This window comes from Solanum lycopersicum, chromosome 9 (genome assembly GCF_036512215.1).
Source record: "Solanum lycopersicum chromosome 9, SLM_r2.1".
Lineage (NCBI taxonomy): Eukaryota > Viridiplantae > Streptophyta > Magnoliopsida > Solanales > Solanaceae > Solanum > Solanum lycopersicum.
In genome coordinates this window covers 6012332-6032541 of record NC_090808.1, presented here as the reverse complement: position 1 = coordinate 6032541, position 20210 = coordinate 6012332, and the positions used below count along the sequence as shown (strand labels likewise).

The 20210-nt window shown below is 33.3% G+C and overlaps 3 protein-coding genes across 5 annotated transcripts; 1 reads left to right on the top strand and 2 right to left on the bottom strand.

Annotated features, from left to right (window-relative positions):
• Nucleotides 1-1042: 1042 nt before the first annotated feature.
• LOC101256027 (OVARIAN TUMOR DOMAIN-containing deubiquitinating enzyme 3) lies at nucleotides 1043-6096 on the bottom strand. Of its 2 annotated transcripts, XR_743021.4 has the most exons (9): nucleotides 5951-6096; nucleotides 5669-5837; nucleotides 4708-4795; nucleotides 3580-3643; nucleotides 3193-3298; nucleotides 3021-3075; nucleotides 2591-2644; nucleotides 1602-1762; nucleotides 1043-1495 (listed from the first exon to the last, which is right to left on the bottom strand). XR_743021.4 is itself a non-coding variant. In XM_004246300.5 (8 exons), the coding sequence occupies exons 1-8, from the start codon at nucleotides 5970-5972 to the stop codon at nucleotides 1358-1360; spliced, it is 696 nt and encodes a 231-aa protein (XP_004246348.1). In that variant the 5' UTR covers nucleotides 5973-6096; the 3' UTR covers nucleotides 1043-1357. The 2 variants fall into 2 exon arrangements, 1 of the variants encoding a protein (XP_004246348.1); XM_004246300.5 differs by lacking the exon at nucleotides 1602-1762.
• Nucleotides 6097-9579: 3483 nt separating this feature from the next.
• On the top strand, nucleotides 9580-16209 carry LOC101256513 (acetyl-coenzyme A carboxylase carboxyl transferase subunit alpha, chloroplastic). Of its 2 annotated transcripts, none has more exons than XM_026032791.2 (12): nucleotides 9580-9888; nucleotides 11086-11437; nucleotides 11542-11616; nucleotides 12422-12529; nucleotides 12663-12823; nucleotides 12936-13050; nucleotides 13131-13285; nucleotides 13957-14008; nucleotides 14090-14158; nucleotides 14477-14554; nucleotides 14635-15766; nucleotides 15866-16209. In XM_026032791.2, exons 2-11 carry the CDS (start codon nucleotides 11096-11098, stop codon nucleotides 15763-15765), a joined length of 2286 nt encoding a protein of 761 aa, XP_025888576.1. In that variant the 5' UTR covers nucleotides 9580-9888; nucleotides 11086-11095; the 3' UTR covers nucleotide 15766; nucleotides 15866-16209. The 2 variants fall into 2 exon arrangements, with proteins under 2 accessions (XP_025888576.1, XP_004246350.1); XM_004246302.4 differs by having other exon boundaries at nucleotides 9596-9888; nucleotides 15850-16209.
• Nucleotides 16210-16724: 515 nt separating this feature from the next.
• LOC101256999 (steroid 5-alpha-reductase DET2) lies at nucleotides 16725-17694 on the bottom strand. The gene has a single exon (XM_004246304.5). It carries the CDS (start codon nucleotides 17583-17585, stop codon nucleotides 16806-16808), a length of 780 nt encoding a protein of 259 aa, XP_004246352.1. The 5' UTR covers nucleotides 17586-17694; the 3' UTR covers nucleotides 16725-16805.
• Between the last annotated feature and the right edge of the window lie 2516 nt (nucleotides 17695-20210).

Genomic DNA, 20210 nt, shown 5'->3' with positions numbered 1-20210 from the left:
GATAGATCTAAATATTTAATATAAATAATTTAAAGTCCTAAAATACAAGAAAAATTTGCTGTTAAAAATTTGGAAAAAAAATAAAGTAAACCTAGAAATGTGTAGAAGAGATTGAGATTTTACTAAATTCCTCAAGGCATGATTTCTCATGGTTATAAAAGATTTTTTCGGTAACTAAAAATTAATTATAGCTTAACATATCAAAATAAAATAAAATTAATTTAAAGAGAATTTTTGTACATTTTTGTGTCCTTACATAATAAAAAGCAACATGCTTCAACAATCTCACCAGAAATGTTAGAAGTTCAAATAATTAATAGAAGGAGATAACAATTTTTTTTGAAAAATTTATTGTAATTCTTTTAATAATATGGTAAAACATAATCATGATAAATAATATGCATTAGAACTTCACTAAAAATTACATGTTGAAGTCAGCATATTAAATATCTCACACTAATTGACATATTTATCTAGCATGTTGGTTTGATTTTTCCTTCTTAGTATAAATTTATCTTTTCAACGATTTCAATTTTCAAAATTTAACCCGATTTTTCCGAATTATCTGTTCTTATTTGTCCATTAAAGAAATATTTGAACAAAATTAATTCTTAAAAGATATAAATATATAGCTTTGAACATCAAAAAGTTAGTAGAGTGAACACTAAATAAATATAAATGAATTTTGTGGACAAGTTTAATATCTTAATTAAGTTGCTTTTATGCCAACGATTTTACAAAGTCCAAGCCAACCCACATGTGTAATTCTATAGAAGAAAGGAAATAACATCTGATATATAATAAACAATCAAAGAATCACGTGAAATTTAGCAAAATAAACTACAAAAGATCATAAATAAGAACACAAAAGAGAAATATATCTACAAAGACACAAATATTTAACATGGTTCAATCAATCGGCCATCCAACCTAATCCACAAAAGCACATGAACAATTCACTATTTAAAAAAAGTATAAAATATCGAAAAAAATAATCGCACAAAAAAATAAAAAAATGTTCACTAAAGTAATAACGTAACACTTTGTCTCACAATCCCCTTAAATAAAAATTAAATAAAAATCTCAAACCCTTTAAGACTACATTGTCGAACATAATTGACTTCTTAGGAAAAATTACACACTTAGAATTGAAAAAGAAATGCACAAAATTAACACTTGAGAACATAAATTCTATCTCCAACATGAGAAATCTAAATATCAGTTTTCTTTTAAAAACTTACTACTAATTTTGAACCCAAGGAAGTATATCAGATTAACAATATTGTGTCCACCACACTTGCTACAAAATTTTGAAAAGATTACAGTGCCAAAACTCTGTTGAATGTGACGAAAGTTGCTATAAAAGTAGGTCATAATGATTCCTCCCACTATAAAGGAGCCTCACAACCTTCCTGGCCTTTCTGTTTTTCGAACCTTTACGGAACTCAGCTCCATATTCTGCAATTGGAATGAAACCAGAGCCCCTTCCTCCATGCTGCAGTTTCATCGCAAAAATTCATTAGAAAACATTAAATCAAACATTATCAACGAACAAACAAGAGAGGTTTAGGAGTACTTTTAAGAGCTTAGATATTACTTACTAGCTAAGAAAACAAAGGTTTGACAACTTTCAACCATTACGCAATTGTAGTCTTACGGTCTCAGCCTTGATCGATCAACTAGGTATGCATGTCTTCAAGGTGAAAATGACATTTTCAACCTCTTTTCCACATTATGTCAGGACTTACTGCAAATGCAGTACCTATATATATATATGGTTTTACAAGTCAAAAGCAAACGCCATAGATAAAATGTATCCAATCCCTACCAACAACAGCACATGAGAGAAAACTAGAGACGAACCTAGATCCTGGACCACTAACTCATGACAGGATAGAGTGGCAATGTACACACCAAAATGAACTGAAGATATCTCATATCTTCAGTCACTTTTTTCTATTCAAACTAAAAAGAACTTTTACTTTATTTGTGTTTCTTTCAAGCATTCGTCATCCATTAAATGTTATTTAGGATGTTATCTTGCACTTCATTTCTCTCTGCTTCATGATGTTAAAGAGTTAATATTTTTTCTTTTAAAGGAGCAGAAGCTAAGGGAAGATTGGCTTATTAGCCTGGGAAGATTGAATGCCTCCATATTCAATCTCAGTAAGTGTATACTGACATATCTCACTCACTATTGTCAACAGAAGCTTCCAAAGTTGAATTGGTAAAATTTCATGGGCTTTTGCTGCCTTGTTAATTTCTTTTTGAGTATTAGTAGATTAATTGAAGGAGAAACTGCAATGATAGTCTAGCGCAAAAGAAGATGATGGGGAAGATGCGTAGCCGTTAGCTTGTTTTGAGAGTCCTAATGCAATAAGAATTCAGTATACTGAGCGGAATGAGATTCTGCAGAGCCTACTTTAGTTGATGGCAAGGAGAAGAGGTATAATTGGACAACAATACCCAAAATACTTTAGCCGATGTTGTTAATGTATTCATTGATAGGCTAGATAAGCTTTGATTTCTGAGCAAGAAGTCCTTGTTATGACTACTTCAGAAGTAAATCTTTTGAAGCAAAGGGAAGTACCTCCTGTTCTGGTATGTATACCATAATTGGCTGGCAACACAACTTCGATAATACCTGATGAACAAAGAAAGATGATCTATCAGCATAAGTGAGGAAATGTAGCTAAATGTAAGTGTCCTGCTTGTGATGTGTGAAACAGAGTATTATCGATACACTTCCTATAGAAGCACTACCAGAAACTATCTTTTTTCCCTCATTAACTAGAAGGAAATTGGTATGGACATGCCAAGTACTATACAATTGAAGAAATGAAAAGATTGAGCAAACCAAAACAACTAATAGTCCTGAAAGAATGATTGAGAATCTCATAAGAACTTCCCTATCTAACAACTAAACATGGATTGCCAATGGTTACATGGCAATAGAGGATGAAGATAAGAAACAATTGGATATTCAAGATTAGAAGAATTAAGGTTAAAAATATGCTCACCAATAGCTCTGACTCTCCTCCCCGGAAATCAGACCGTCCGATACGTTGGCAATATCTAATAAAATGAATCGAAGTACTGAGAAAGTATTCATATCCAACTGGTAGTATTATCATGAAGTGCCTAAAATTGAGAGATGAAATATCAGGTTCTCCAATGCTTATAAAGCCTCACCGTCTCAAAGACTCCTCAACTGTAATGGCAACCAAGGCCTCTTCATATTTAAGACGTTCTTTCTCATCATCACAAATAGCCTCCTTTACAGCCATCCTTAATTCATCTTTTACAAAAGGGAAAGAAGATTTTTTCATCAACTTCAGGGAAACAATCACACAAAATGAAACAGAAGAGAACTGATAGCTTCCCCCAGTGTATCAGGAGAATTTTTTTTGAGATCACTTAATATGTGGAAAGCATAGTTTCCTAGTGAAAAAGAAATCATAAATAAAAGGGAAGTTCATAAATTTGACTAGTTAGAGAGATACTATGAAGCTTAACCTTGTTGGTATAATTAATGAGTAGTACAGAAATGATCGATGAAAACCTTGTGGACAATATTACCTGCATCATCTCTTTCATCTCGAGGGTGAAGTTTCACGCCTTTGTTGAAAGCCATCCCTTTTACCTGATTTAAAAATAACACCAATTCCTCAGAGAAACAAATTATTGCTTCAAAGTTCCAAGGCACTAAAACATTTTAGGTACAAATAGCATGAAGTACAAAATGGATATATATCACACTTTTATCCCATTTTTTCGTCATGGTGCTTCTAATTTCAGATTTCTTACCATATGTGAAGAGAACTTAGAGCACGTTCCATAATCTGATGATAAAGAGATAATAAGATTCTCAGAGTTCCTTCATGATTGATGGGATTTTTAATTTTCAAGTCATTTTGAGTTCAGATATTTATGGTTTTCAAATGGGAATCTTCTATTGTTATGAGTTAAGCTGAAAACACAAATCCTTATCTCTCTCACTTTCAGAAACAAAGACCCTAGGGAAGGTTAAGATTGCATAGGTTTTTATTTTAGAAGTACGAATGTGGATGACATACTGATACTGTACCAAAAAAGATTATACCTCCTGAATACTACAAAGTAAATAGTGAGAACCACTAATATATGTAACATATTACTTTTTAAAAAAAGTGAGCCATATCTGTATGCTTCAGCATTTTTATTTGTCAATGGCACTCAGGTGGAAGCTGTTCAGGGTCATTGACAACTCCTTATTCCTGCATGCCAGCACCGCTGAAGAAACCAAATCAGGTTTTCTGGGGGTTTTGCTAGAAGAATAAAGCCAAGAATCTGTGGTACTCTTCCTGATTAGCACTAATTATGTGTATCTGGTTCAACAGAGATGCAATATTATTATTGTTCCAAAAACCAGGAAAAAGATGGTTAGTTTGCTTCTTTATGGTCTACGAAAAATGGTCCTTTAAGGTGTGACACAGAGACCTTGTGCAGAGTAAGAAGGTACTGTCAGTAAAATGTGTTGTTAGTTTGCTTCAGTTAGTTTTATTCTTGCTCTTGTTAGTGTTGCATCTTTCCACGAATTCGCATCCCTCTCCCTTTCAATCAATAAAGTAAAGTATCCTCTCTAAGACCATAAACTTATAGCAATGAAGTTATGCAGTCAACAATACATCAAATTATTTTTCAGACAGGGAAGAAAATGCTTCATACCAGAGCACGAAACATGCAGCGCCCATCACCTGTTATTTTCTGCACTGAATAACGTTCTACTTTTTTTAAGGCTGGCGAAGCTCCACCTCTGCGTTAAGAAATTATAGAAGTAACATACACAATTATGAGATCAACTTAGCACTTAATTTTAACAAATTCAGAATTTAGTTAGCACTGAATTTAGGTTATCCTCAAGCCCTTCAACTGTTTATTGTTAAAGGCTAAGATACTACATCTTTCATTTGCTCTGAGTACCCGTGCCTAACAGGGGTGATGTGAGTGCGGATACTTGACAGAGATTTTCCCAGATACACTAAAAGTTTGCAAAAAGTGCAGATACCCATACTGGATACTTATACAGACACCTATATGATAAGTGTATTGGTATGACAGTCCATGTAACATAGGTTGATGCCATTTATGTCCCAAGGTATAGGCCACAACCAATTATATATAGCATGAAAAAGTTTACATTACTTTGGGACCTCAAATTCACAAGCAAACACAACAATGAAGAAATTTAAGCAAATTGATATGCAAAAAAAAATCAATAAAACCGTCCAAGATTAAGCTTTTATCTAATTGATAATCCTAGAGTTCAAGCCAAATTTAATGCACCTCAACTAATTTCATGAGGTATATGGCTTGTGACACACAAAACCGAAGCTAAGATTTCAACTTTATGGGTTACGAATTTTACAATGACGATTTCAAGCGATGATAATTGGATTGTAAATTTAATTTCTCTACATATTTAATAAATTTATTAACACAGACACTGTTTGAGCAAAATCTAAACTGATGAATTAAGCTTAGATTAATTTAAATCTGCAACCTCAGGATTCTCAATTCACTTCACTACCATGGCTATGCAGTAACAGATTAAGCTATCTAAACAAAAAAAAAATACCAACAGAATTCAAGCTAGCAAATAACAAAAAAAAAAGGAGGAGGAATTTACAGTGAAGGTCCTATTCTGGCAAAAAACTGATGACCAGTGGCGGCAGAAGAAGCGAAAAATGGGTTTCCTCTTTGATTAGGTCTATAACTGGAAGCAGAAACTGAAGCAACTGGAGAAGTAACAAGCTCAAACTGGGCGAATCCATGTCTCAGCTCATCAAGAACCGTTTCTATACCAAAAAAGTTCAAAAAAAAAAATCATCATAAATCAATCAAATTACACTTCAATTTCAAATTAACGGTTCAATTTAGGGCTAATACTGTAAGTTTAGGAGCTCAGTACCATTAGAGAACACGGCCGCCATGAAAGCAGTTCAGTGCTTGCTTACTCCAAAAACGGTCGTGTAAGTTCAAGGCTAATGATTTATCCGACCTCTGTAATTAATTTATTTTTATTTTTTTAAAAATAAAAGTAAAATGATTTTGTAAAATCAGTTTATTTTCTTTAAAAAAGGTGTTTATTTATTTTTTTTTTTAAATGTCTCCATCATTTATTTAAAAGATGTTTAATTGCTTTAATCAAAAATTATTTGTCTAAATTACCACTTCATTATTGGATCCTTGGTGACTCGAACTCGTAACCTTTGCATTGAAAGTGAGGGTTGCTTACAATCCGAGCAACTCCTTCTCGTCAAATATTACTCTCTTCATTTCATATTAATTGAATTTTTCACTCTTTAAGAAAAATAGATTAAGATATAAATTGAACATAGTTTTACTCTTATTGATTATTGTCAAATTTATTGGAGTATCACATTAAAAATCGAAATGAAAGGTAAAATTGAAAGAACACTTTAAAAGTAATTTTGACAAATAAACCATTAAGATTATTTAAAATGAAAAAAAGTCTCAACATTTTAATTAATATGGAATGGATGAAGTATACAATTATCGTACCAATTTAATGTGATATGGTTCAATATGTTAAAATTCAATTTTTGTATTTTACCGTATGATAAATCGTTAACAATAGTTTATTCAATTTCGATCAATATATACTCGTATAACAGAGTATTATGACTTTGACAAATAAAAAATTTCTCAATTATATCATAGTAACACAGTACATGTAAATATATATATATTCAAAATAAAATACATATACATCTTTTTGTCGATCAATGACATTTCAATCAAAATATATAGAGTAATCAAAGTTTCAACTTCTAAACATTTAGTTTATACTTATATTAATTAAGTTACATATTGTTAGTATATATATGTGGGTGTTATATTTATGTAACTATATATTTCGATATGATATTCGATATTTTGATATTTTATTTTTAAAAGTCAAATATCATATCGAATATCAAAAAAATTAAAATATGTATCAAATACTAAATCAAATATTATAATATCAAAATTACAATATTAATATTTTTCGATATAATATAATAATTCAATATATAACATACCATGTCCAACCTAATAACTTCGATTATAAGATTATGGGTGATTGGGTGTGTTGAGACTCACGAGAGTGTTGAATTTTTTTTTTTGTTAAATTATGTATTGATAAAGAAACAATAAAACCTACCTAACAGGGACCTAAGCTTAACAAACATATTTGACTAGAGCAAATTAAAATTGTCATTAAAGTTATGTTAATTTGATCATTTTCAAATTCTTTTTGTAATTTGTCGCTATTTATTACTTCCACTTTCATATTACATGTCATAAGTCTTTGCAAAAAAAAAAAAAAAATTAATTAATTAAATAGGGTGTAAAAGTAAAATAAAAGAAAAAAATTCATCATCCCTATAACTAAAGAGTTTATTTATACAAATTATAACAACAAAAAAATATATGCCAATTTTCTCAATTATGATAAACCATCGATGAGTAAAAATTATTCGAAAAAAATATTCGCATTAATGGTTAAAGTACTTCTTAATTAACTTGTTTAAAAGATTGTTGCATAATTATATTAATATGCAAGCTTGTTTAAATTGTTATTCAAAAGCTTGCACATATCTAAGTTGATCAAACATATTTGATTCTCAATATTTTAAGCTTTAATTATCTCGAGGAAATTAAGTAGTTAAACATCAATTATTTCAATTCAAATAGGAGAAAAATTAAGGATAAATATAATTTGTTGTTAGTACGTGTATATGAATTTGATACCTTTATCATGACATAAATATATGATTAAAACGTTTAAGAGAATATATAATTTATTATTCCTTGGTTCCGATTTAGATGACATTTTTAAGTTTGATCGGAAATTTGCGCATGGAATCTTCAATTTTTTTTGAAATGAAATTTATATATTTGTAAACTACGTAAAAAGTACTATGAGTCACAATAATTAATAATTCAAAATGTTTAAAAGATCTACGAAAAATTTATGGTAAAAAATAGACTTGTTTGAATCTTGAAATTCGAAATGTGACATATAAAATGAGACGGAGGAAGTATATTGTTTGCACTTCACTGCGATCATGAAGTAATTATTCCTACCTTGATCTCAATTTATATGATACATTTGAGATATCGAGATATAAATAACTATATCGTTGATCGTAAATTTTACATATATCTTTTAAATTATTGTGATTTTTAACACTTTTTACGTAGTTTATAAATATAAATTTCATTTAAATAAATTAAAATTTTATGCGTAAAATTTCGATCAAACTTAAATTGTTTGACTCTTTAAAAAATGTGTACTTAAATTGGAACAAGGAGAGTGCTTAATTAGTGCAATTGTATTTCTCACTTCTTGACTAGACATATTAATTCTCTGTGTATTTGGTAGGAGGGAAAATGTTATTTAAGAAAATAGGTTGGTTTCTTGTTGGGCATCTTAACAACTTACTTGGTTGATTATCTGAACTTTCATTTAAATTTGTTAGTAAATGTTTGATTCACACCTTGTCAGTGACGAAGCTAAAAATTTCTTAAAAGAGTGTCCAAAAATAGCAACTTGTTATGTTAAGGGTGTCCAAAATAGGTTATTTAATCATTTCCTATATCACTATGTTTGTACATATGCTAATTTTTTTCCGATGAAGGGTGTCCAATTGAATACCCTTGACAGTATGTGGCTACGCCACTGCACTTTGTTATTCCCCTCTTATCTCCTATGAAATAAATGTATTTCTCTTATTTTTAGGTGTTGACATGTAAACAAAAAATATTATCCTAAAAATAAAGAATAATAATATTTACTCATTATGATTTCACAAGTAGGATATAAGGAAATATGATGTATGCAAGTATATCCTTATCTTTTGGAGAGATAGACTCATACCGATAGACCTTCAGCTCAAAAGAATTTTTTTTGAAGCATGTTTGCGGAAAAAATATGAAGCAAGACAAGACCATGTAATAATTATGTACATCGAAGAATAAGAGAATACATGACCCTTTCCCACATAAGATGCAATATTAATACTCAACTATCTACTATTAACCTTCCTATCCTAATTTCGAATATTTATACTTTAACTTATTTATAGTCATGTCCTCAAAAAGTTTAAAATATTTCATATTTCATCAAATCACCTCTCTTTAATTCTTTTTCAGTCTACCTCTAAATAAATAGTATGGAAAAGGGTGCATGTATATGTGGTGACGAAGAGAGGTGAAGATCATTGCATATTGAAGTATGATCGAAGAGGACATATTGCTAATATGAAATGTCATCCATGAAACTTGTTATTTTCTATTTTCGCTATGAAAGTTAATTCCTTTATTTTAAAGAAACTTTGTAATATTTTTTACCAATCAAACATAAAAAAAAATTCTAAACGAACCCAAATAATTACACAAATTAAAATAAACAATATTTTTATTTTTTTAATGAAAAATATGGATACGATTATACAAGTTCAGAAAAATACAAAGCTTTATGACGCAACAGAGAGTTGAACACATTTAACGGCCAAACCGAGAAACACTGTCACACAAGCACACTGGTAGGTTTTAATTTATTTATTTATTTTCCACTCTTCCCATTTTACCCTTTCCCTTTTTTCTTTTTTCTCATTTTTAGTCCTCCGCATAAGAAGTATCGAAAACTCAAAATCAAAAACCATCTCATAATAAACAGCTTCTTCTACATAGCTTTTATCTATCTCATTTGTTGAAAAAACCCAAGCCCTCTTTTCGATCTTCTCGATGCTCTTTTCTCCTTAGAACAATACTACTAAATCTTCTCTTCTCATCCATTCCTCAGATCTCTTCTGCTTGAATCTGGAGCTCTCATTCTCGGTTTGTTGTTTTTTCTTTTTTCTCGGATTTGATCGTTAATTTTTGGTCTAATCTGATTAATTTTCACCGATTTCGTTTAATTAATCTTCTATTATTGTTAGCGTTGTGTTTTATTACGTAATGTTCATGTAATTAATTTTTTTGTTGTTTGTGAATCTTATGTGAGCTTAGCGTAGTTGGTTTCAGTGTAAAATTAGACTAATTCTGATGAATCGTTGTGTTAATGGATATGAATAGTATTGGATAGAATGTATGTGTGTGAATGGAGGTAGAGGATTTGTGAAGTGGATCCTTGATTAGTTTTAGATTGAGGTATAGTTGATTTATTTAGCTGAAGATTTGTGATTTTCATTTAATTAATTAGCTAAATCTTGTTAGCGTGGTGCGTCTAGTTAGTAAGATTCATGCATTGGAATTTCCCTAATTTCTTTTATCACTTGCGTGAGCTTAGTGTAGCTGGTGCTCTGGTGTGAAAAAGGTGAAATTATAGCGATTTCTTATATTCAATGAATATAATGTTGTTATTTTGACAGTATTGGATTAGATGTGGTTGAATAGAGAAGGATGAATATAGAGGATTCATAAAGTGGATCCTCGACTAGTTTTAGATTGAGGTATAGTTGATTGATTGGTTGGTTGATTCTTGTGTTGATGTCAATGAACTTTCTGTTATGGAACTGTACTGGTTTACCTTGAAAATGCTAATCCTTGATGTATCTGTTAATTTGGTGTTTATTTGTGTATGTTAATAATTAGTTTTTTTTTTCGTAATCCCTTAGCTTCTATGGATAAACTCTTTGTGATTGATTTAATAACTGTATAGAGTTTATTATTGAAGGGTGCATTAAAAATTAAATCTTTGATTAGCCTCTAGGCTATGTTGCTAGGACTCTTCAAAAATTTTGGTGGGGGTGTCTCAGATCCTTCCAAATTAGAGCATTTCTGGAGGATCTGACAACACTTTTGGAGAATCCGAACATCATAGCCTCTGAATATGCTTCTCTTCATAGCTAGTTGATAGGTCTAGCTATGTTAAGTGAAACTTTTGTTTGCTAGTTTCGTGTATGCTTAAAAGTATCTAACTGAAATGTGGACATTGATCTTTAGCTAGTTAATTTCACCATGTCATTGATGGATTTAAAAATCTGTGAATTTTCCCTTCCTTAAATGAGATTGATTAGGTTAACCTATTTGCAGTAACTGGAGAATGGCTTCAACTTCACATCCTCCCGTGGCATTCAGTGGAAGTTTGGCTTCTAAAACTTCAGCTTCAGACCTTCTTCGTAGCTCAAGAAATGGTGTTTGTGGTGTGCCATTGAAAACCTTAGGGAGAGCACAATTGGGTTCTAAGAAGAGAGATTTTACAATCTCTGCCAAGGTTAGAAAGGTAAAGAAGCACGAGTACCCCTGGCCAGAGGATCCTGACCTTAATGTCAAGGGTGGAGTCCTCAGTCACTTATCACCTTTCAAGCCATTGAAAGAAAAGCCAAAACCGGTGACTTTGGATTTTGAGAAACCTCTCATGGATCTGCAGAAAAAAATCATTGATGTAGGTTTTGTGACCTAATGCCATGATTCTTATCTTGAGATTATTTCGTATTTCAAAATAGAAAATTGAGCATTTTGTCAATTGTTACTGTTTCTCGAATGCAGGTTCAAAAGATGGCAAATGAAACTGGGTTGGATTTCAGTGATCAAATTATCTCACTTGAGAACAAATACCAACAGGTTTGGATGACTAAAATGACCTTCCATTTGTTAAAGGAAAAAAAGGTTTTTGGTTGCTTAGTGTACTTCTTTAATTAAGAAAATATTACTAGTGTTAAGTGTGTTGTAGGGGTTTCTGCAATCTTCTTGTTGGACTTCTCTTTCAGATTCTTTTGAATTTCAGTATCGATACCACAAGAAAATATTAATAATCTCATTCTCACATTAAGAAAATTTGGACAGAAATGTGCTATTTTGTGAAAAATATTACACATGAATAGAAGTATTTTAATATAATCATTATCATAGAAAAAGAAATAGCAACATTTGGACAGTCCCTGTTTTTTTAAAAAATGAGAAATTTTTGTTGCATTACTGCTCAGAAAAAAGTGTCTTAATCCATGTACATATTACCATTTGTGGAGAAACTAATGTTGGTCCTTCAATGAACTTCTTTCAACTGCATCATCATCATATAATGCTTAGTAAAGGATGCATATTTTTCTAATGCATGCTGGGGGACTTAAGAAGAAAACAAGAGCAATCTGAGGAAGGTCACATGGAAATAATAAGATTCCAATCTCTAATAAAGAATTTTAATTTCTATTTTTTGTGATAAAACTGCCTACTGTTTGATTTTGTGTTGGAAGCTGGGATAAAGGATAGAAAATATTCCTGTTTGCGGGTCTTGTCTTTTTGTTCCTTTTGATCTTTGTACAAAGCTATGAATTTGTGTCCGTTTTATAGCAGTAATCTTGAAGGTCAAATTATCTTAGCTAACAATATTAATGTTGCTGATAATGATGACATCTTATGTCCTTTTCAGGCTCTAAAAGATCTATACACACATCTGACTCCTATACAACGAGTGAATATTGCAAGGCATCCTAACAGGCCAACTTTCCTTGATCATATCTTTAATATTACTGAGAAGGTCAAGTAAATTCATTGTCGTTATTTCTTACTAATAAACTTAAAAACTGAACTCTCTGTCTTTTCTCCGTTCCATAGGTAATATACTGTTGGAAATTTCTAACAATGTAAAATCGTAATTCCCGAACTTGCAGTTTGTGGAGCTTCATGGTGACCGAGCTGGGTATGACGATCCTGCCATTGTCACTGGACTTGGCACAATAAATGGTAGAAGCTATATGTTTATGGGTCATCAAAAAGGACGAAACACAAAGGAGAACATACAACGTAACTTTGGGATGCCTACTCCCCATGGGTATGTGTGGTTCCATTATATTAAAGCTTAAAATTTTTTTTGTATGGAGTTGATCCACCTCTTTTAGTATGTGAACCTACAATAGTAAGAAAAAAAAATACTTGTTAAACAGTTATAGGAAGGCTCTGCGGATGATGTACTATGCTGATCATCACGGATTCCCGATCATCACTTTCATTGACACACCAGGGGCATATGCTGATCTCAAATCAGAGGAACTAGGTCAAGTATGTACACAACTGTGCTGAGGTGTGCTTTTTGCTCATCGATTAGTGCTAACTGAATAGTTTGTATTACTTGCATGCAGGGAGAAGCCATAGCTCATAACTTGAGGAGTATGTTTGGTTTGAAAGTACCAATTATTTCTATTGTTATGGGAGAAGGGGGTTCTGGTGGAGCTCTGGCTATTGGTTGTGCTAATAAATTGTTGATGCTTGAAAATGCTGTCTTCTATGTTGCCAGGTGCCTCTAAAACTGTTGACTTCTACTATGAACAAATTAGTTTTATATGATGTGTATACTGCTTGTAGATTAAATATGTGATGAATGGCCATCATCCTGCCCTTTATAATGATAAGCTCTCAAGAAACTATCCTATCAATTTTATAGTTTCAGCTTCTCATTTGCCTAAGCCCTGGTGGAGGTGGAGTAAATTCCCAGTATCTGCGCTGGCTTATGAGGTAGGTAGGGAAGGTACCCAGTGGACTAGTCGAGGTGTGCACAAGTCGACTCAAACACCATCATTATGAAACTAGTATCTATAAAACACCAGATACCTAATAATTGAAAAGCATGATCTCTGTTGGTTTGTTGTAATCCTGAACCATTGAATCTGTATTGTTTGTGTTACTTTTGATGGACTACAAAACCCTATTTCAAATCAATAAGCTATGTGGAAAAACGAACCTGGGAGGGCAATCTTCTTTCTGGCAATATGACTATTAAAAAGGAAATACAGTTGGTGAATATCTTGTTGTAATCCGCCCTTAATCCTTAAATCAGATTGTGATGGTACTTTAATTTTATTCTTTTGATTTACCTGGTCAGGTTCATTTTTCTGTATACTGTTCTTCACTGTCATAGTAAATAGTGATGCATGCTTACTGATTTTAAATTTCACTTGTAATTAACAGCCCAGAAGCATGTGCAGCAATTTTGTGGAAGACTGCAAAAGCTTCTCCTAAGGTTGCTACAGTTTAACATTCGAAGTGTTAATCAAGAAACACTGTGAAAATTATTGCTGAGTTATGCTTCATTTCATTTCAGGCAGCTGAGAAACTCAAGATAACAGCTCAAGAGCTGTGCAGGCTTCAAATTGCTGATGGTTCCATCCCTGTAATATTACTTTGTTACTCTATCTGTCTATTTGATCGAATTCTCATGCTTCTTCATTACTTGTGTATTTTTCCAATTAATTATCAAATTTAAAAGACAGAGAAAAAGTCATTTGTGAGTTGCTTTCAATTTCTAACCCTTGCACAATCTCCTTGGAAAGTCATAATCTTTTCTTTTTTTCTTTTGAGTTGCCATATTGCATATTATTTGCCTTGCAATTATTCCTTGACAGTTGGTAATTTTGGGCGAACATATGTCATTTGGGACAGAGTGATTCACTTTTATATGTGGTAAATAATGATTTATATCGTGTTGCAGGAGCCTCTTGGTGGTGCACATGCTGATCCGTATTGGACTTCACAGCAGATAAAAATTGCTATTGAAGAATCAATGGATGTAAGTTAATCAAGATCTCTATTTCCAGAAATTGTACTTTCAGCTAAGTTATGTTGCTAAAACACTATCCATACTTGTAGGAACTTACAAAAATGGACACCCAAGAGTTGTTAAGGCACAGGATGCTAAAGTTCCGAAAACTTGGTGGCTTCCAGGAGGGAGTTCCCATTGATCCAAAAAGGAAGGTCAACATGAAAAAGAAAGAAGAACCTCTTCTTCCACCTGGAATTCCGGATGTGGAATTAATGGATGAGGTTGAGAAATTGAAGCAGGAGATCCTGAAAGCAACGGAATCAACTGGGAAGATTCCAGACACAGGCCTGAATGAGATGATAGAAAAATTAAGAAGAGAAATTGATTATGAATTTTCTGAGGCTGTTAAAGCTTTGGGTTTGGAGGAAAAACTTGTCATGGCGCGAGAAGAATTTGCAAAAACAAGGAACTCAAATGACCAGTCAATGCATCCTGTTCTGAAGGAAAAACTTGACCAGCTTAAGGATGAATTCAACAGAAACATTTCTGCTGCTCCAAATTATGCTAGCCTAACGAATAAGCTTGAGATGTTGCAAGAAATGTCTAAAGCCCAGAAACTCTCAGAGAAATATAGCAAGGTAAACAACTTGAAGGAGGAGATCAATAAGAGGTTAAAAGAAGTCATGAACCGCCCAGATTTGAAGGAGAAGATGGACGCATTGAAGGCTGAGATCAAGAGTACTGGTGTATCGAGAGTCATGGATCTAGACCAGGGGATAAAGGATAAACTTGTGCAACTGAAGGATGAAATATGTATGGAATTTTCTGGTGTTTTCGAATCCCTAGGCTTAAACGTCAACCCAGCATCACTTCCTACTGATGCCAAGAGAAGAATCAATGAATTTAACAATGAAATTACAACGGTTATGGAAGACCTCGTGAACTCCACGGATTTGAAAAACAAGATTGAGTTGTTAAAGATGGAGGTAACAAAGGCTGGAAAGACAGCAGATGCTGAGTCAAAGGCAAAAATTCAGGCCTTAGAACAGCAAATAAAGCAAAGTCTTGCACAGGCTATGAGTTTTCCAGAGTTAAAGGAGAAACACGAGAAGCTGAAGGAAGAGATTGTGGAAACCATTGAATCCCTTCAAGGATCCAATGGAAGTTTGCTAGCAGATAACGGTGGTGCCAATTCAGGAGTAGGAGTAAATGTAGATGCAAACCGTAGCTTTGCCTGATGTGAGTTTGTACAATTTCTCCTCATTTCTTGATTTGTTTCGCTATTTCTTACATGATTGGAGAACTCTTAAGACTGTTTGCAGTTCAACCATGATGCAGGTTAGCAACTAGCTTTTGCAAAAGATAAATCTGTGAAACTACTCCAGTATGCAGACAATGGAGCCTTTTTCTTTGCGGTGCACTCAATTTGCAATTCCTTTCTCAGACTAGGCTCTGCTACAATTTTTCTGGATTTTGTTTTGTGTTTCTTTAGAATAATTAACAGTTGTTTTAAGAGTTTTAAGTTAGATTGAAATGTTACTTTAATGAACATTGTTTAGCAGCGAAATACTGTATAAATTATGTGTCTGGAGAGAAGAAGGTTAGATCATGCTGCAAAATACCAACTGGTTGAGTTCTCATAAATGTTATCTGATATGCTATGGAGTATTTTCTTTTCTCAATTATTGAAACATATGAAGATAGTAGAACATTAAATGAGGGCAAAATTCATGAGGGTTAAGGCAAAATACTATCCTGGAGTTCAAATTTTATAAATTGTTAAACTCCTATAACAATATTGTTTTTTCTAAACTATACCATAACCTTTACTTTTGAGATTTTTTTTTCTTTTTCATTTGCATCTCCTACTCCAACTGTCCTAAAGCTGCTGAAACTTGTTTTCCTTTGTAACAGTGTAGGCTAATATTCCATAAAACCTCGGGAAAAGTGTTCAGATACCCAAGCATCGCCTATATGGCTATATAACATCAGCGTTATTTTCAAGTCACATTAGTGCAGGTGCAACATAGCATCATAATAGCATTAATTATGCGATACTCAAAGCTAGCGAGTTCCTATGCAAGACTCAGAGCGATTGACCTAACATTTCTTTACTAGCTAACTCTGTGCCAGCAGTCACACTACTACAACGGTTTGAGTATGTAAGCGTTATCCGAAATAACAAAAGATAAAGAAATTTAACTCTAATCAAAGGGAAAATCACATACCAACATTAATAGAAAGCCAATCCATTACATTGCATAATCAATATCAAAACTCAATACAAAAATGGAATAACAGCTTTTCTTTTCCTTGGATAATCTTCTCCAAATTTCTGCAAATACCATTCATGATTAAACCTAGCTCTAGGAACCAAATTAGCAAAAGTATACAGAAAAAACCCAAACCCGGCCCAAGACCCAGTCATTAAAGCCCAGCCCAACCACTCCACTATCTCCCCCAAGTAATTTGGACAACTCACATATTCAAAAAGCCCACCTCTCGGTATCTTATATCCATTTCCTTCACTCTTCAGGCCCACTAACACCTTATCGGCCCAAACATTCACCGCCATCCCGCCGGCAAAAACCACCATCCCGCCGGCAAATCGAACCCAAAACCACACATCAGAATCGTAATCAGCGTAATGAGAAACCCACCTAGCTTGTACATAAGCATTCAACAGATTAAACACAAAAGCCAAAAACGCAATACTCACCGGGAAACCACTCGCCGGAGATCCACCCTTTGAGTTGAAGTAGAGTTTTAAAGGGTAAATTATCGTCCGATTTGTGTAGTGGAAAAGGTAAGGAGAAATGAGGATAAGTGATAATGGATTGTTGTGATTTTTGCCGAAAGGGAAGAGGATAAGTGTGAGCCACAGAGTAGGGCTTTCCATTAGAAACCAAGCTAAAGGTGGTGAAATGGTAGGTCCCCAACCGGAGCGACGGTGTTTTCCATAAGGGGCGGTGAGGAATTGACAGGCGATGAAGGTGGGTGGTCCGATGAGGAAGAGAGAGAGGAGGCTGTAGTGATACAAGTTTTGATCTGAAAACATGGTGAATGTGATCTGCGAATTTTGAATTTGGAATAATTTGTCACTCCTTATACCATCTCCACCCCCTACTCTATGTTACTCTCCCTTGTCTATCTATATATTTGGAGAGTAAGCCACACTCGAACGTAATGTTAAATTAAAGATTCAAAAATTGATTAACGAGGAATATGATAGTTAGAAAGATAATTCTTTATTGTTAGAAAAGTCAAGATAACATTTTTTTAAAATAAAATTTAGGTGAATCATAAATTGATTTCACAAGGAAAATCTTGACATCAATAGGAAGAATTCACTCCTATAAATAGGTAGCTCCTAATTTATTTGAAAAATATCTCTAACTTGTCTTATCAACTCCTAAGGCATTTGTTCTTCTTTCTCTCTTGTACTATTTCACTTATACTCTTTTAGAGTGAAATAAATATTGGTTGGTTGTGTTCGAGGAGTAGGCAAAAGGAAATAAAAGTTTGCCGAACTTCGTTAATTCCTGGTGTTCATTTTGTTGTTGTCTCATTTATTATTTATTAGCTACATTTAAATATAGCAGTTGTGATTCCATCACTCTATATATATTCGGCTTCCGCAACAATTGGTATCAAAGCCAAGGTATTATCTGAGTATGCTCAGTGGTTGCAGCATAGTCTGAACTTCCACATCAGAAAAAGATTTACTTTGGTCTTTGCATTGTTAGCTAGTAAGTAGTATTTGTAGTAAAATGGAAGACAAGAAAAATGACGAGTCCACATCAAGTGTCAATAATACGTCATCATTGGCATCTTCTTTCTCTCTTGTACTATTTCACTTATACTCTTTTAGAGTGAAATAAATATTGATTGGTTGTGTTCGAGGAGTAGGCAAAAGGAAATAAAAGTTTGCCGAACTTCGTTAATTCCTGGTGTTCATTTTGTTGTTGTCTCATTTATTATTTATTAGCTACATTTAAATATAGCAGTTGTGATTCCATCACTCTCTATATATTCGGCTTCCGCAACAATTGGTATCAAAGCCAAGGTATTATCTGAGTATGCTCAGTGGTTGCAGCATAGTCTGAACTTCCACATCAGAAAAAGATTTACTTTGGTCTTTGCATTGTTAGCTAGTAAGTAGTATTTGTAGTAAAATGGAAGACAAGAAAAATGACGAGTCCACATCAAGTGTCAATAATACGTCATCATTGGCATCTTCGCTTATGACAAGAATTGTGTCAAATGCGAAATTTGCAGTTGAAATTTTTGACGGGTCAGGACATTTCGGAATGTGGCAAGGGGAGGTCCTTGATGTTCTTTTTCAACAAGGGCTAGATATTGCCATTGAAGAAAGAAACCAGACGGTGTAGGAGAAGAAGATTGAAAGATTATCAACTGTGTTGCTTGCGGTACCATTCAATCTTACCTTGCAAGAGAACAAAAGTATCCATACACGAAGGAAACATCTGCAAATAAATTATGGAATTCATTGGAGGAGAAATTCTTGAAGAAAAACAGTCAAAATAAACTTTACATGAAAAGAAGACTGTTACGCTTCACTTATGTTCCCGGTAGCACAATGAATGATCATATCACCAGCTTTAATAAGTTTGGCGACAGATTTGCGAAATATGAATGTGACTTTTACGGATGGAGATATGACCTTAATGTTGTTAAGTTCACTTTCCGATGAGTTTGAGCATCTTGAAATGACTCTACTGCATGGGAATGATGAAGTATCTCTTAAAGAAGTTTGTTCTGCCTTATACAGTTATGAACAAAGAAAAAGATAAAAACAAAAAGGCGGAGAAGCAAAAGCACTAGTTGCGAGAGATCGTTCTCAAAATCATATGAGAAAGAAGAAAGGGAGATGTAAGTCAAGATCGAGACTCAGCAAAGATGAATGTGCCTTTTGCCGAGAAAAAGGGCATTGGAAGAAAGACTGCCCAAAGTTGAATAGCAAAGTCAAACCAAATAATGAAAAGGCTGTCATGGATTTAAATGTGGCTGATTGTGATGATTCCGATTACTCACTAGTTACAACAGATCCATCCAAATCATCTGATGTATGGTTGATGAATTCAGCTTGTAGTTATCATATGTGTCCCAATAGGGACTGGTTTATTAATTTACAAGAAGGAGAATGTGGAGTTATTCACACTCCAAACAATAATCCTCTTACTGCATAAGGTGTTGGTTCAATCCGATTAAAAAATCATGATAGATTAAGTAGAACATTAACAGATGTTCGGTATGTACCAGATTTGAAGAAAAATCTCATTTCTGTAGGAGCCCTAGAATTAAAGGGGTTCAAAGTCATTGCAGATAATGACATGATGAGAATATGCTCTGGTGCACTGATGGTAATGAAGGCAATCCGAAGATATAATAACATGTACCACTATCAAGGTAGTACAATTATTGGGACAACGGCAACAACCAATGACGAGAAGGAGACAGAAATGACCAAGTTGTGGCATATGCGCTTGGGACATGCTGGAGGGAAATCTTTGAAAACTTTATCAGATCAAGGATTTCTAAAATGAGTAAAAACTTGCAACTTGGAGTTTTGTGAGCATTGTATCAAAGGAAAGCAAACAAGGGTTAAATTTGGAACAACTATCCATAATACTAAAGATATTTTGGATTATGTTCATTCGGA